At 30.9% G+C, this 12,125-nt stretch overlaps 2 protein-coding genes across 2 annotated transcripts; one reads left to right on the forward strand and one right to left on the reverse strand.

Moving 5' to 3' along the window:
• Positions 1 to 19: 19 nt before the first annotated feature.
• On the forward strand, positions 20 to 5,108 carry LOC107467853 (carboxypeptidase SOL1). The gene is made up of 14 exons (XM_016087069.3): positions 20 to 178; positions 298 to 393; positions 565 to 595; positions 693 to 749; positions 1,141 to 1,236; positions 1,758 to 1,880; positions 2,090 to 2,194; positions 2,719 to 2,765; positions 2,998 to 3,123; positions 3,222 to 3,324; positions 3,551 to 3,613; positions 3,942 to 4,025; positions 4,291 to 4,354; positions 4,592 to 5,108. The coding sequence occupies exons 2-14, from the start codon at positions 320 to 322 to the stop codon at positions 4,903 to 4,905; spliced, it is 1,287 nt and encodes a 428-aa protein (XP_015942555.1). The 5' UTR covers positions 20 to 178; positions 298 to 319; the 3' UTR covers positions 4,906 to 5,108.
• Positions 5,109 to 6,158: 1,050 nt separating this feature from the next.
• Positions 6,159 to 9,613, reverse strand: LOC107467900 (S-adenosylmethionine carrier 1, chloroplastic/mitochondrial). The gene is made up of 12 exons (XM_016087123.3): positions 9,434 to 9,613; positions 8,934 to 9,038; positions 8,755 to 8,837; positions 8,581 to 8,657; positions 8,087 to 8,177; positions 7,537 to 7,590; positions 7,367 to 7,462; positions 7,137 to 7,226; positions 6,947 to 6,998; positions 6,627 to 6,688; positions 6,453 to 6,533; positions 6,159 to 6,276 (listed from the first exon to the last, which is right to left on the reverse strand). Exons 1-12 carry the CDS (start codon positions 9,465 to 9,467, stop codon positions 6,172 to 6,174), a joined length of 930 nt encoding a protein of 309 aa, XP_015942609.1. The 5' UTR covers positions 9,468 to 9,613; the 3' UTR covers positions 6,159 to 6,171.
• Between the last annotated feature and the right edge of the window lie 2,512 nt (positions 9,614 to 12,125).

The raw sequence follows: 12,125 nt of genomic DNA on the forward strand, positions 1-12,125 counted from the left end.
TTGGATTTGATTATTTGCTTTATTCAGCTAGTTCTTGTTGTTTAACTCTGGACTTTCTAAAATTGCAAGTTCTTCTAACTGCTACTTTGTTGTTGGTACTTGAAGATTTTGATAAGTGTATTAATACAAGTCATGCGAGGCATTTGCTCGAGGACGATGTAATAAGGACTCAGACAAGGTAATCTTAATCCATGATTTCCCTGTATAACTATGGTCTAGTCATTTCTATCATCTGTTGTAGCATTTAACTTGCAATAAGATTTCATGTTCTATAGTATTTGAAATGTTGTTTGGCAGTGTTGATTTGGCCAAAGGATACATGACAAATGCTGACCTTGAAAAGGCCATCAAGCAATTCGGACAAAGATGCAGCAACATTTCTAGGATATACAGGTGATTCTCATATCTGTGCTTCTTTTCTTTCTTGATTGCATATATCAAAATTATGTATCTACAAACGACATTAGAGATCGAAATATATTATTTACTAACGGCTTTCGTGAATGAACATACTGACTTGAAATTTGTTTCTCTCTGTGAGGGATTCTTGGATTTGGCTACTAGTATTGGGAAGAGTGTGCATGGATTTCCACTGGTAATTTCTTTTTCCTTTTCATAACATGCGTATTGTTGGAAATATTTGTTTCAATTTTAAAAGTGAGTGTTGCATCCCTTTATTTTCCGACGTGTAGTGGGTGATAGAGATTTCTGACAAGCCAGGAGAAGAAGAGACTGAACCTGCATTTAAGGTGAGTGTTTTGTACTCAATGCCAGTTAAGCAAGATGCTTATGGTTCTTTTTTTTTTTCTCAATTTTTTTAGGCTTTTGACATACTAGACTTAAAAGATGTAAAAATATTAAACAAAGAGATGTGAAACTTTACTACTTACCTCTTATTTGGATTTTTAACTTAATGGAGAATGTATTCTTCTCCAGTTTTCCTTTTCTTCTTTGTTTCCTTAGGATTTCGATATACATAACCTAATGGATGGACTTTCTATACTCATATGGATTAGTAGGCTTTTTCTATGTCTTTATGCTCCACACCATATTTCTACTTTTGGCTTGTTAAATTAATTCCGTAGTATATATTGAAATTCTGTATTCCGAAAATCTATGACCAACATCATGCTGATGCAGTATATTGGAAATGTACATGGAGATGAACCTGTGGGCCGTGAGCTTCTTATATATCTGGCTAATTGGTTATGTGACAACTATTTGACAGATCCTCTGGTATTTTGCTTCCACTTTCTGCACATAAATATATGCTGATCTCTTGCCCCTTCCATGTGGCATGCCAAATCCAATTTTCCCTATTGTTTTTCTGGTATTGCTAACAAATTATTGAAAGTTTTTAAGCTGTTGCAATAATATTGAAAACACAAATTATAGTTATTGGTAAAATTTGAATTATCCTACATCCTTTTTGTTTCCAATTTTTTTCGTTGAAACTTATTTTATTTAGTAAATAATAGAAAAGAAATAGTACTAGGTATATATCAACTCATATGATTTCTTGAGAAAACGGAGGGTGGAAAAACACCATCATTTCAGTTTCAAATTTTAGATGAGCAAATGCCATGTACTTATTTTATATGTTCATTTAATACATGGATATAAGCTACAAAATCTACAGTATGCTGGAATCATTTATCATTCTCAGTATTCAAATCCTGCATTTTTCAGTCTAACTCTAGTTATTCTATAATTTGATCTTTGTGCTTAAAATGCCAACCTTCTATGAAATTTTTCAGGCAACATTGATCGTGGAGAATGTTCACCTTCATATACTTCCATCAATGAACCCTGATGGGTATAGTTTAAGAAAACGTGGTAATGCAAATGAAGTTGATTTGAACCGGGATTTTCCTGACCAGGTATATCTTTTCATAGCAAACTAATCTATACTATAATGAGAATCTTAATCTAAACTTAATGTTGCCTTTTATCGATGTTTTTAGTAGTAGGACCATGTGCTTTTTCTTTCTGGATAATGATGTATTGAAATATTTTGTGTTATAATGTATATATTTCTAGAGATCATGTTGGCATTAACCTCAGGTGTCTATCTCAAATGAAATTACAGTTCTTTCCCCTGAATTATAATGAGGATTCTCGGCAACCTGAGACAAGAGCCATAATAAATTGGGCGAAGGATATTCGATTCACAGCATCTGCCACTTTGCATGGGGTATTACTTCTTTGGGATTCATGTCATATTTTTGTGATGTCTACTCTGGGCCGAGATGTTTATTTTCTGATTTTATTCCACTTATGCGGATCCTGCTGTAGATTAAGTTAAACTGGTTTGGTTAATGGATATAAGTATTGTTGGTAAAAGTTATTGAAAACTTTTTTCTTTTCAAAATCTAGAATAAAAAGGCAGCCAGTTTCCAGTGCATGCCTCCTTCTTTCTATAATTCTGAGATCATTCTTTCTTTTTTCCAGGTAGTTTTTCGTTTACAACTTTGTTCTTTAAATCAAAATCTCTGTTAGGAACTAAACTGAATATCTTTTTCCCATGTAAACACAACTTATGTTCATTTGTTTTCCATTTTGTAGTTGAAAGACCAACCTATGTGATTCAATCTTGTATACTTGATCTTGTAGAATTGATTACAACTATAAACTAGCTGCAGATTTTGTTTTCATAAACTATTATATCTAGATTCTAGTTGTGAAATTTACTCATGGATTGTTCTTTCTTTACCTCAGGGAGCACTTGTGGCAAATTATCCTTGGGATGGAACTAAAGATAGAAGGTGGTGAATTATTTTTCCTTTCTTCACATGTCTTAATTTACAACTTCTTAGTTGGAATATGGCAATGAAGCTTTCACTTGTTTTAATATTACCGCTTGTTAGATGGAATATGGTTATCTAGCTTTATTTCTTGAAGATCACTTATACTATGTTAGATTTGTCTCTAATTGCTTTCAAACCATCTTGAGTTCTTTATGACATGATATTGTCTTTTGATATGAATGGATTACAGTACGAGCTATTTTGGATGTCCCGATGATGAGACATTTCAGTTCATGGCAAGTATATATAGTCACTCTCACTACAACATGTCTACAAGCAAGGAATTTCCTGGGGGGATTACAAATGGAGCATCTTGGTATGGTTATCCGAAAGCAATAACTTGAAATTAATTGCTGAAGTTTATGTTCTCTTCTCAATATGTTCATAAATTATTTCAGAAGATACTCACTGCAGGTACCCAATATATGGAGGAATGCAAGACTGGAACTATATACATGCCGGATGTTTCGAATTGACTTTGGAAGTCAGCGACAATAAATGGCCTAATGCTGCCGAGGTTGGTTCTTTCTTCCATATCTGAGCGTTGATAAAAGCCAAACTTTAGAGTACTACATTCCATTCACTTCTACAACTTTTACCACAGTGTCTGCTCCATCAGATAAAAAAATATTATCCATTTTTTATGATCTTGTCTTTTTCTTTTTCATTTTTGTTTTTTCCTGTTTAAATTGCAATATCTTTTCTTAGTTCTTGACTCCTGTGTACTGTATGTTAATATGCAGCTTCCTATCATTTGGAGATACAACAAGATGAGCCTGCTTAATCTTGTTGCAAGCCTTGTAAAGGTATACTATTTCTGTTTATATACTTTACGCCTAAAGAAAAGATGTAAAATCTCAAATCTCTATCCTCTTCTTTTACTCGAAACATCCAAAAACCCTTGGTCGGTTCCTTAAGCCACTAGAGAGAGGATATAAGAGAGAATTCCATTGAGTGTACATAAATCACCAATACCTTGTGTTCATTCTGTTATAGTTAGTTGAACATAGAGAAGGTGACCATTTCAATTTCAAACTTATATGTGAGAGATCTGTTGTAAGATTCTTAGGTGTTCTTCACTTCTTCCCATTGATTTTTATTGGATTGCTTAACTATTTGTTATCTACTCTGTAGACCGGATTGCATGGAAGAATATATTCTTCGCACGATGGAAGGCCGTTACCAGGCATTATTTCCATCACAGGAATAAATTACACGGTATGTTTGGATATCACATCTGTTTCTATTTTTGTTCAATTAGAACATGACATCTTAGTTTGACGCGAGTTCTTGAAAATGCTACATTTTATATCTTATCGCAAATATTTTTCGGATTCCACAATGTGAACTATGTTCATCCTACTTTCTTAGACCTTTCAAATGTTTTTCATATCCTATAGTTGATCCTTCCACCATTAAATTCTGACATCATTAAATGAGTGTTTGACTTTGAGCTTCATTTTTATGATGTACTAACCAACAGGTTAGAGCTGGAAAAACCTTTGCTGATTATCATCGCTTACTTGCCCCAAAAGATAAATATGAAGGTAAAATGATATATTTTGGATTATATTCTTATAATAATGTATCATGATTGAAGAATACAATTATTGGGCAAAAAAAGAATTATTGTTGAACGAAAAAGAAAAATTTAAAATTATCTCAAATTGAATATTATCATGCAAAACTTAGATATATATTATCTTCTTGAATATGATATATATTATCCTTAAGTTCTATAATTTTTGTAGAGTTTATAATCAATTTCTTAATCTAAATTGCAGTGGTGGCAACAATGCCCGGGTACAAATCGAAGAACACAACTATATGGTTGGATGAAGGAGCTGTGTCACTGGATTTTGTTCTTGATCCTGAATTCACTGTCAAAGGCAGTGTACTACAAAATGACTATGATTGCAATTGTAACAATAAAAGAACACTACAATTTGTTCATTTTCTTGGGGGGTTCCATTTGGAGTTGTACTTGATTTTCATTGCTACTTTAGGGTTCTTATGCTTATTACTTCTGAGGAGAGGAAAACTAAAATTTTCCACACAGAGATTGTCACCAGTTGCAAAGAGAACTGCTGTGGTTTGAGGCAATTGATAGATTTGTTGTTTGTATTATTAAATTTTGTTGTATATTAGGGTGGGTGAAGAAGGAAAGACCTTTTTCCCATGTAATATGTAAAAATATTTTTCATATGGTTAATGTAAGTTCAAATATTACATAAAATTAGTTAGTCCTATGCAATTACTTTTTGCAGATGGCTAATGTTACTCTATTCCTTTGTTGATTTATTGAAAGAGTTATGCCTATATTTATAATTTATGTAATACTCATTTTGATCTTTGAAATTGGTTTGATGAGTCAATTTAGTCTAACTTTTTAAAATGATTAAGTAAGTTCCTTTAAAAATATGATTCTTATTAGTCTCTTGGCTAAACTTTCGTTGTCACATATGTTAGTAATGCTAATATGGACAATTAAATGCCACCTTGGTATTGCAATGGTTACTTGATGATGATAACTTTGAATTGTGATTAATTTTATTGTCAAAAGTAGTTTATGAAACTTAATTAACCACAATTAAAGAATGTTCGTGGGCAATTAACTATTACATGCTGAAGTCTCACTACACTAAAAATGATGAGACTCACTGACTAAAAGAATCATGTTTTTGAAAGTGTAAGATTTAGTTTGTCATTTTAATATATAGAATAATTAATTGACTCATCGAACGAATTTCAAGAACAAAATAAACACTACCTCAAATCTTATATGAAAGCAAATAATCTCGTAAAAATTGATGTGAGCTGATCTCAATATTTCATAGCAATTTTTTCCTCGCACTTCAACCATGCAATATTGAGGAGCTAAATTATTTTGTAGAGAAACTCTTTTTTTTTTGTCAATAGAACATATTAAGTCCCTATTTTTCACACATTACATACACTTCCTCTTAGGAGTTAGGAGTCAAAACTTGGAAGATGTTTTTGGAATTAAAGTCACTACACAAACAACATCGAATTATTTCATGTGTATATGGGCCTGATGCTACTAGTTCTCAGAGAGATCTAGAGGCTGTTTGGCCCATGTATTTTTTGAGACTCATAATTAGATCCAAATCTCAAACATGACCAAAGTCCTTTTGTTTTTATTTTTTACGGTATTCCCAACCCAATAGGCGAATGATTAATACATCGTAGACCTGAGCTCTATTTAAGAGTTTGCCGCCAAATTACTGCATATATAAGGCGGGATTGGAGACACTTTACTTAAGCGAACTACTAGACCAACCCAAGTTGGTCAAATCCCTTTCTTTTTAACTATCGATCTTTTGGGCTAAGATCAATTGTGAGCCTAAGCTTTTGGATGCCTCTGAGCAAGAATTTGCTTTGTCTTCTCAAGAACACCAAAAAATATTGAACCACCAATTCCTATCCACAACACTCTTGGCCCCATACCCTGCAGAAAAATAGACATGTAAGATTGATTTAGAGTTAGAATTATATAATAATGATTTTGGGCTCGGGCCCCATTTCAATACCCAAAAAAGAAGTTTTATAATAAAAACATAAAATGAAAATGAAAACCAAAAAACACCCTTAGAATTACAATGAATGATTACAATGTTACACTACCTTAAAAAGAGCATGAGTTCCTTCTGCTTTAACTATTGTGTTGACACAATCATAAATGCCTTTGTAATGGTTTTGTGATCCCTGATGTTAATGAGAGAGAGCCAAACATTACCATATTTCAAATCAATCCCATACCTTAATTTAAGGGAATAAACAAATAAAACTCTTAGGCACCTGAACCATTAGTCTTGTTTTTACTACATCAAGAGGTGTTGTTACTGCTCCAGTTATGGCACCTATCAGGTATCGAAATTACCATCCTCAGTTCATATATTGATTTGAATCTATATACATTGGTATATGAATGTAACAAAAAAATCAAAACCACCATCATTATGGAACAGAGAGAGTAGCAAACAAACAATATATACCACAAAATTAAAGAAAACATTCTTTTTTGAGTGATTCATGAATGTAGACTCAGTTTAAATGGAAGCACAAATATATGAGTCCTTGAATACTCCGAAGCAAGCTTCTAAGGGATATGAAAGTACCAGCAAATGCCCCGAGCATAGCATTTTCTGGATCGTTTAGGTCTCTTTTTGCCTGCCAAGAACAGAAACACCCCCAAATCACTTTTTACAAAGCTTCTTATGTGAACAGAAAAAGGAAAATGTTTCATTTGCGTGTGTGTGTTAATGTGAGAGAAACAATAATAAAAAATACAATAAATAGTAGGCTTACTGCTAGCTTATAACCGATCCGGAGCTGCTCATAGATACAGAATTGTATGGCATCGAATGGTAGATCTCGCAATAAGAAAGACCCATATCCCTTCAATCTCAAAAAATCAAAATACAGATCAAGGCAGGCAAAACAAAAACCAAAACTAGGATGTACTCGACATTCACGAACAAAAACTGAACCAGTATTTAAATGTCCATTCCAAAAAAATGCAATTAAGTAAGCCATACCGCATAAAGACCTTTAAAACCCTCATTGGCAACGATAAGACGCACAGCAGCTGGTGCTGATTTAAATTGACCCATTTGCATCCTTTGCTTAATAACCTAGAATAAAAGGAACGGACTTCAAGATCAAGGAAGAAGGGAAAATACTCAATCCAAGGAGCAAAGCCAGTTACCTCAGTTGGAACACGAACAAGAGAAGATGTAGCTCCTGCAATAGCACCTGCAGCCTGTACTCAGCTTATAATATCACATAGCAAAAATGTTTAACTAATCATTTACATGTCCTCTAATATATCTTAGTTTTTATGGCACTATAAGTAGGACAATTTATCCTAAAGACATAATAAAAATTGATTATACCTATTTAGAGCAAACAAAAATATGTAACTTATATACCAAAATTTGTAAAGTTACACCTCCAACTATTAAAAATTCTCCATCGTATAAATATGTTTAGGTAGATGGTTTAGAAGTGCCTTTACCCTTCAATATTAGTATTACAGATTTATGCTTGTGCTTTTGGTCATCTACTAATCTTGCTGCCACTCTTGTTTCTTATACCCTATGGTTTATCCCAACTATGTAATGCTCAGAAACATCTATGTATCAGTATAAAAAAAATAAAATTGAAAAATGAAACGAATTTAAGAGGTAAAAGTTGTGTCAGGTGTCACCATAAAGATAATATGGATGCATTTTTAATAATAAAGAAAGCTAACTTACAAAATGAGCTATGGCACTGAGATTCTCAGGAAAGGACCGTAGCAATTTTTGCTTTGTGGGTTCATACACACCAACAAAAATCGCAGATGCTCTGTCAAGAGTGGATGGATAATAAGTTATTTATCGATACAAGGATTAACCTAGTAAACACAAGCCTGAGAAACTATAGCTAAGGATTGACATGGTAAAAGAAAAGGAGAAAGTATTGCCACAAAGGAAACAGAATCTATAGACTTAAGTTCCCATATTTTCAGTTAGGGAAGAAAGTTAGCATAAGATTGAATAAGTTAAAACACTAATGAGATATAAGTCCAAATCATTTAAATGAAATATTAAGCTACTACAAGGTAGAATGCATCTCATAAACTATGTATTCATGGGACAAGTTCTCATTTTATTAAATTGAATGATTGATTATAAACTGAAAAATATTAGCTCAAATATGAATGCTTTATCAATGGCAAAGGGTAAGGTGTACAAGAGAGTTCACTCACGGTAAGACACCAGCAAGATTTCCAGCCAACCCTGAATATAGACCTTTCAAGATAATTTGCCCTCCACCACGAGCAACCTAATATAGGAAGGAATGAGATGTAAAATCTTAAGTACAATGTAGATGTAAACACAGATGAAGTAGCCTTATAAGCTTACTCATATATTAAATTCACCTGCAATCGAGTTTTGATGGTATCAATGGGGTACAAAGCTGTTTCTACAACGACTCCGGCAACACCTCCAGCAATGCAACCATCTGCCATATCATACATATGTCATTGAACAAACACAACACTAATAGTACTATAATCAATGCCTCTACTAAATCTTCAACAGAAATAGCAATTCTTACCGTACATAGCACGTAAAACATCAAATGGCTTTTTTTCTCTTTGGCTGATGGACATGAAGAACTTATCTGAATCCTTTCGAGCAGACATTTTAAACTTCAACGCATCTGTATAGACAATGCATTTTATCAAACACCACAAAGGCAAGCCCCGAGTAAAAACTTCTGCCCATAAATTGACACTTCAATTTTCAAAAGCATTGATTTTAAACGCAATAGATAAGCTACTCATTCAGGGGCCTGAGAAGAAAGGGAAATGAATAACGAAAAACCACTATGGAGCATTCTCTGGCTAGCAATCTAACATCAAAAACCACAAACAAAAATTGAATTTTGAGGACAACCCATGTCAATCCTGATCCAATAGTGGCTAGAACGATACATAACTCGAGCAAACTATTTTTTTAAAACAAAAAGGACAAAACTTGAAATTTTGAAGAACAGAAAAAAAAAATGAAAATGAAAAGTTGAGGTGTGAATGAGGAAGAGAATAGAGAGTATACCAAGTGAATCAGTGTGGGGATCTTTGGAGCTCATTTTAAATGTGCAAAAGATCAAATCTTTTGAGACAAACCAAATTTCTCCGACAACAATTGTTGGTGTAAGAAAATTTGAGAGGTGCGAATGGTGAAGCTGAAGCTCATGCAAAAGGGTTTTTGGTGGGTTTCTCGGAGATTATCACTTAACTCATAAAATTAATTAATTAATTAGTAGTCATTAAGGAAGTGTTCCTGTTTCACAAATCACAATAACTTTCAGTTTGAAATCGATAATGGGCCCAAATGACCACTAACAGGTACAAGGCCCACAACCGACTGCTTTAAATAATGGGCTTCAAACAAGATAGGATTGGGTCCATCAATTGACAAACAATTTAAAAAATAAAAAAAATTAATTTGGGTTGCACGAGTAATCAACTCACTTGTTTACTTAAGCAAATGTTAGAGTTGGGGGTTCAAATCTTGCCGGTGTTCGATCTTATTCTTAACATATATTTTTAAAATAAATTTAGAAATAGTATATATTATTATTTATTAAAACAAAAAATATTTTATATAATTAAAATAAAACATTAACAATAATTAAAAAATTAATTTATTTTTTTTGGACTATATTAACCCTACAATAAACTATTTAATAAAGCAAATTATAAGGACAAAATAGACATAAAATTTGTTTTAAAAAATCTAATAACTTCCCACTAAAATAAAAACAGTTTTGTTACTTCTATTAACTTCCCACTAAAATGAAAACAGTTTTGTTACTTCTATAAATATAACAATGCATCTTCCATTGCCTCCATCCACTGCAGTTTGGATTTTACTTTTCTATATTTTTCTTGCTGTTCTGTTCTTCTCCTTTCTTCAACACTCTCGCCTCCATCCTCTTCCATTGCATTCATCCATTGCAGTTGCAAATTTCATTGAGTTACTACTTTTACGCATAACATTCACTTATATCTCTTCTCTTTAGTTTACTTATCTAATTTATATTTTCAGTCATTTCTATGCTTTTTTAATTTATTCCCAACTTTTGACGTATGAAAATAGTACTGTATCTCCTTTTATTTTTATCAATTTAATGTAAAAAAAAATAATTTAACAGTTTCTTTTTATTTGATATCTGTTTTTATTTTTTTATATGTCTTTGACTATTAATGATTGAATGAAAAGTTTCATAAATATTTTGTTAATTATTTTTAAATGCTTTGTAATATTTTTTTTATTTTCTAAAATATTGATTATGTAGAGTATTATGTTCGAAATTTGAATACATAAATATTTACTTTAAAACTAAATTAAATTATTAATTTTGTCTACCACAATATTATTTTTTATTAATTATGAGTTTGACAGATAACACAATAAATGTAGCAATATAAAAACTTTATTAATTGATTTTTCAAATAATTTGGCGACCTAAAATAAGAATTTTGTTAATTGATTTTATTAATTTTTTTTATTTTTAATCTATTTTACATTAGATAATATTATTTTTTTATGTTTCATGAAAGTGTATTCGTGGATGTGTCTAATAAAAATGTCTTTTTTTATAACTGTGTTTAATAGAAGTGTTTTTATAGATACTAGCGGCTCAACAGGCACTATCGTGCCTGTTCAGCCGCTTTTCTATTATTTTTAAAAAATTAATTTTATTTTTTTGTTAATATAATATTTTTTCTTTAAATTTATTAGATAAGTATTTTTTTATTTTAATATTGATGTGATCTTATTTATATCATATTTTATTAAAATTAAAATTTCTGTAAAAAATCTTTAAATATTAAATTATAAAAGCTCGCAATAGAGAGGTATATATATTATCAGAAAAAATATAATTTAAAAAATGATAATAACATTATCCTAATTAAAAAGAGTATACATAAACTAAAATATATGTTAGTTATTTACAAAACTGTTTTTATTTTAGTGGGAAGTTATTAGATTTTTTAAAACAAATTTTATGTCTATTTTGTCCTTATAATTTGCTTTATTAAATAGTTTATTGTAGGGTTAATATAGTCCAAAAAAATTGGACACCAAAGTCATGGTCAACTCTCTGTATTGGCTTTATATATTGTTATAGATAGTATTTTCATTCTACTGATAGGTGTAGGCTTTTTTTATCTTTTATATGTTAATTATGTGACAAATAAATAATATAAAATTAACTAATTTTTTTGCAATACAATTTAGGAAATTAATAAATGTCAACCATAGTACTCTATATAATTAAATATCAAATCCAGTACTCTACATAATTAATAGCTTAGATAGTTTAGGAAATTAACATATTAATGTTTTTAACGAATCTTTGATGGGTGCGAATTTTCTTGCGTCCTATATATATGCCAATCAAATAACTTAGCCAATATGTAAAATAAATAATATTGTGGTAGACAAAATTAATAATTTAATTTATTTTCAAAATAAATATTTATGTATTCAAATTTTGAACATAATACTCTACATAATCAATATTTAAAAAATTAAAAAATATTATTACAAAGTAATTTAAAAAAAATAAGTTAACAAAATATTTATAGAACTCTTTCATTCAATTACTGATAGGTAAGGACATATAAAAAACATAAAACACATATCAAATAAAAAGAAACTGTTTTCTTTTTGCATCAAATTGATAAGACAAAAAAAATATTTCTTTCTACATTAAATTTATAAAAAAAGACATAGT

Source organism: Arachis duranensis, chromosome 9 (genome assembly GCF_000817695.3).
Source record: "Arachis duranensis cultivar V14167 chromosome 9, aradu.V14167.gnm2.J7QH, whole genome shotgun sequence".
NCBI lineage: Eukaryota > Viridiplantae > Streptophyta > Magnoliopsida > Fabales > Fabaceae > Arachis > Arachis duranensis.

Coding starts and splice junctions, on each gene's coding strand:
- LOC107467853 (XM_016087069.3), top strand. CDS start 320: ATGACAAATGCTGACCTTGAAAAGGCCATCAAGCAATTCGGACAAAGA. Junction 3,614..3,941: donor TTGTTGCAAGCCTTGTAAAG/GTATACTATTTC, acceptor TCTACTCTGTAG/ACCGGATTGCATGGAAGAAT. Junction 4,355..4,591: donor CCCAAAAGATAAATATGAAG/GTAAAATGATAT, acceptor TCTAAATTGCAG/TGGTGGCAACAATGCCCGGG.
- LOC107467900 (XM_016087123.3), bottom strand. CDS start 9,467: ATGAGCTCCAAAGATCCCCACACTGATTCACTTG. Junction 7,591..8,086: donor TCAGTGCCATAGCTCATTTT/GTAAGTTAGCTT, acceptor AGCTGAGTACAG/GCTGCAGGTGCTATTGCAGG. Junction 6,277..6,452: donor GAACTCATGCTCTTTTTAAG/GTAGTGTAACAT, acceptor ATTTTTCTGCAG/GGTATGGGGCCAAGAGTGTT.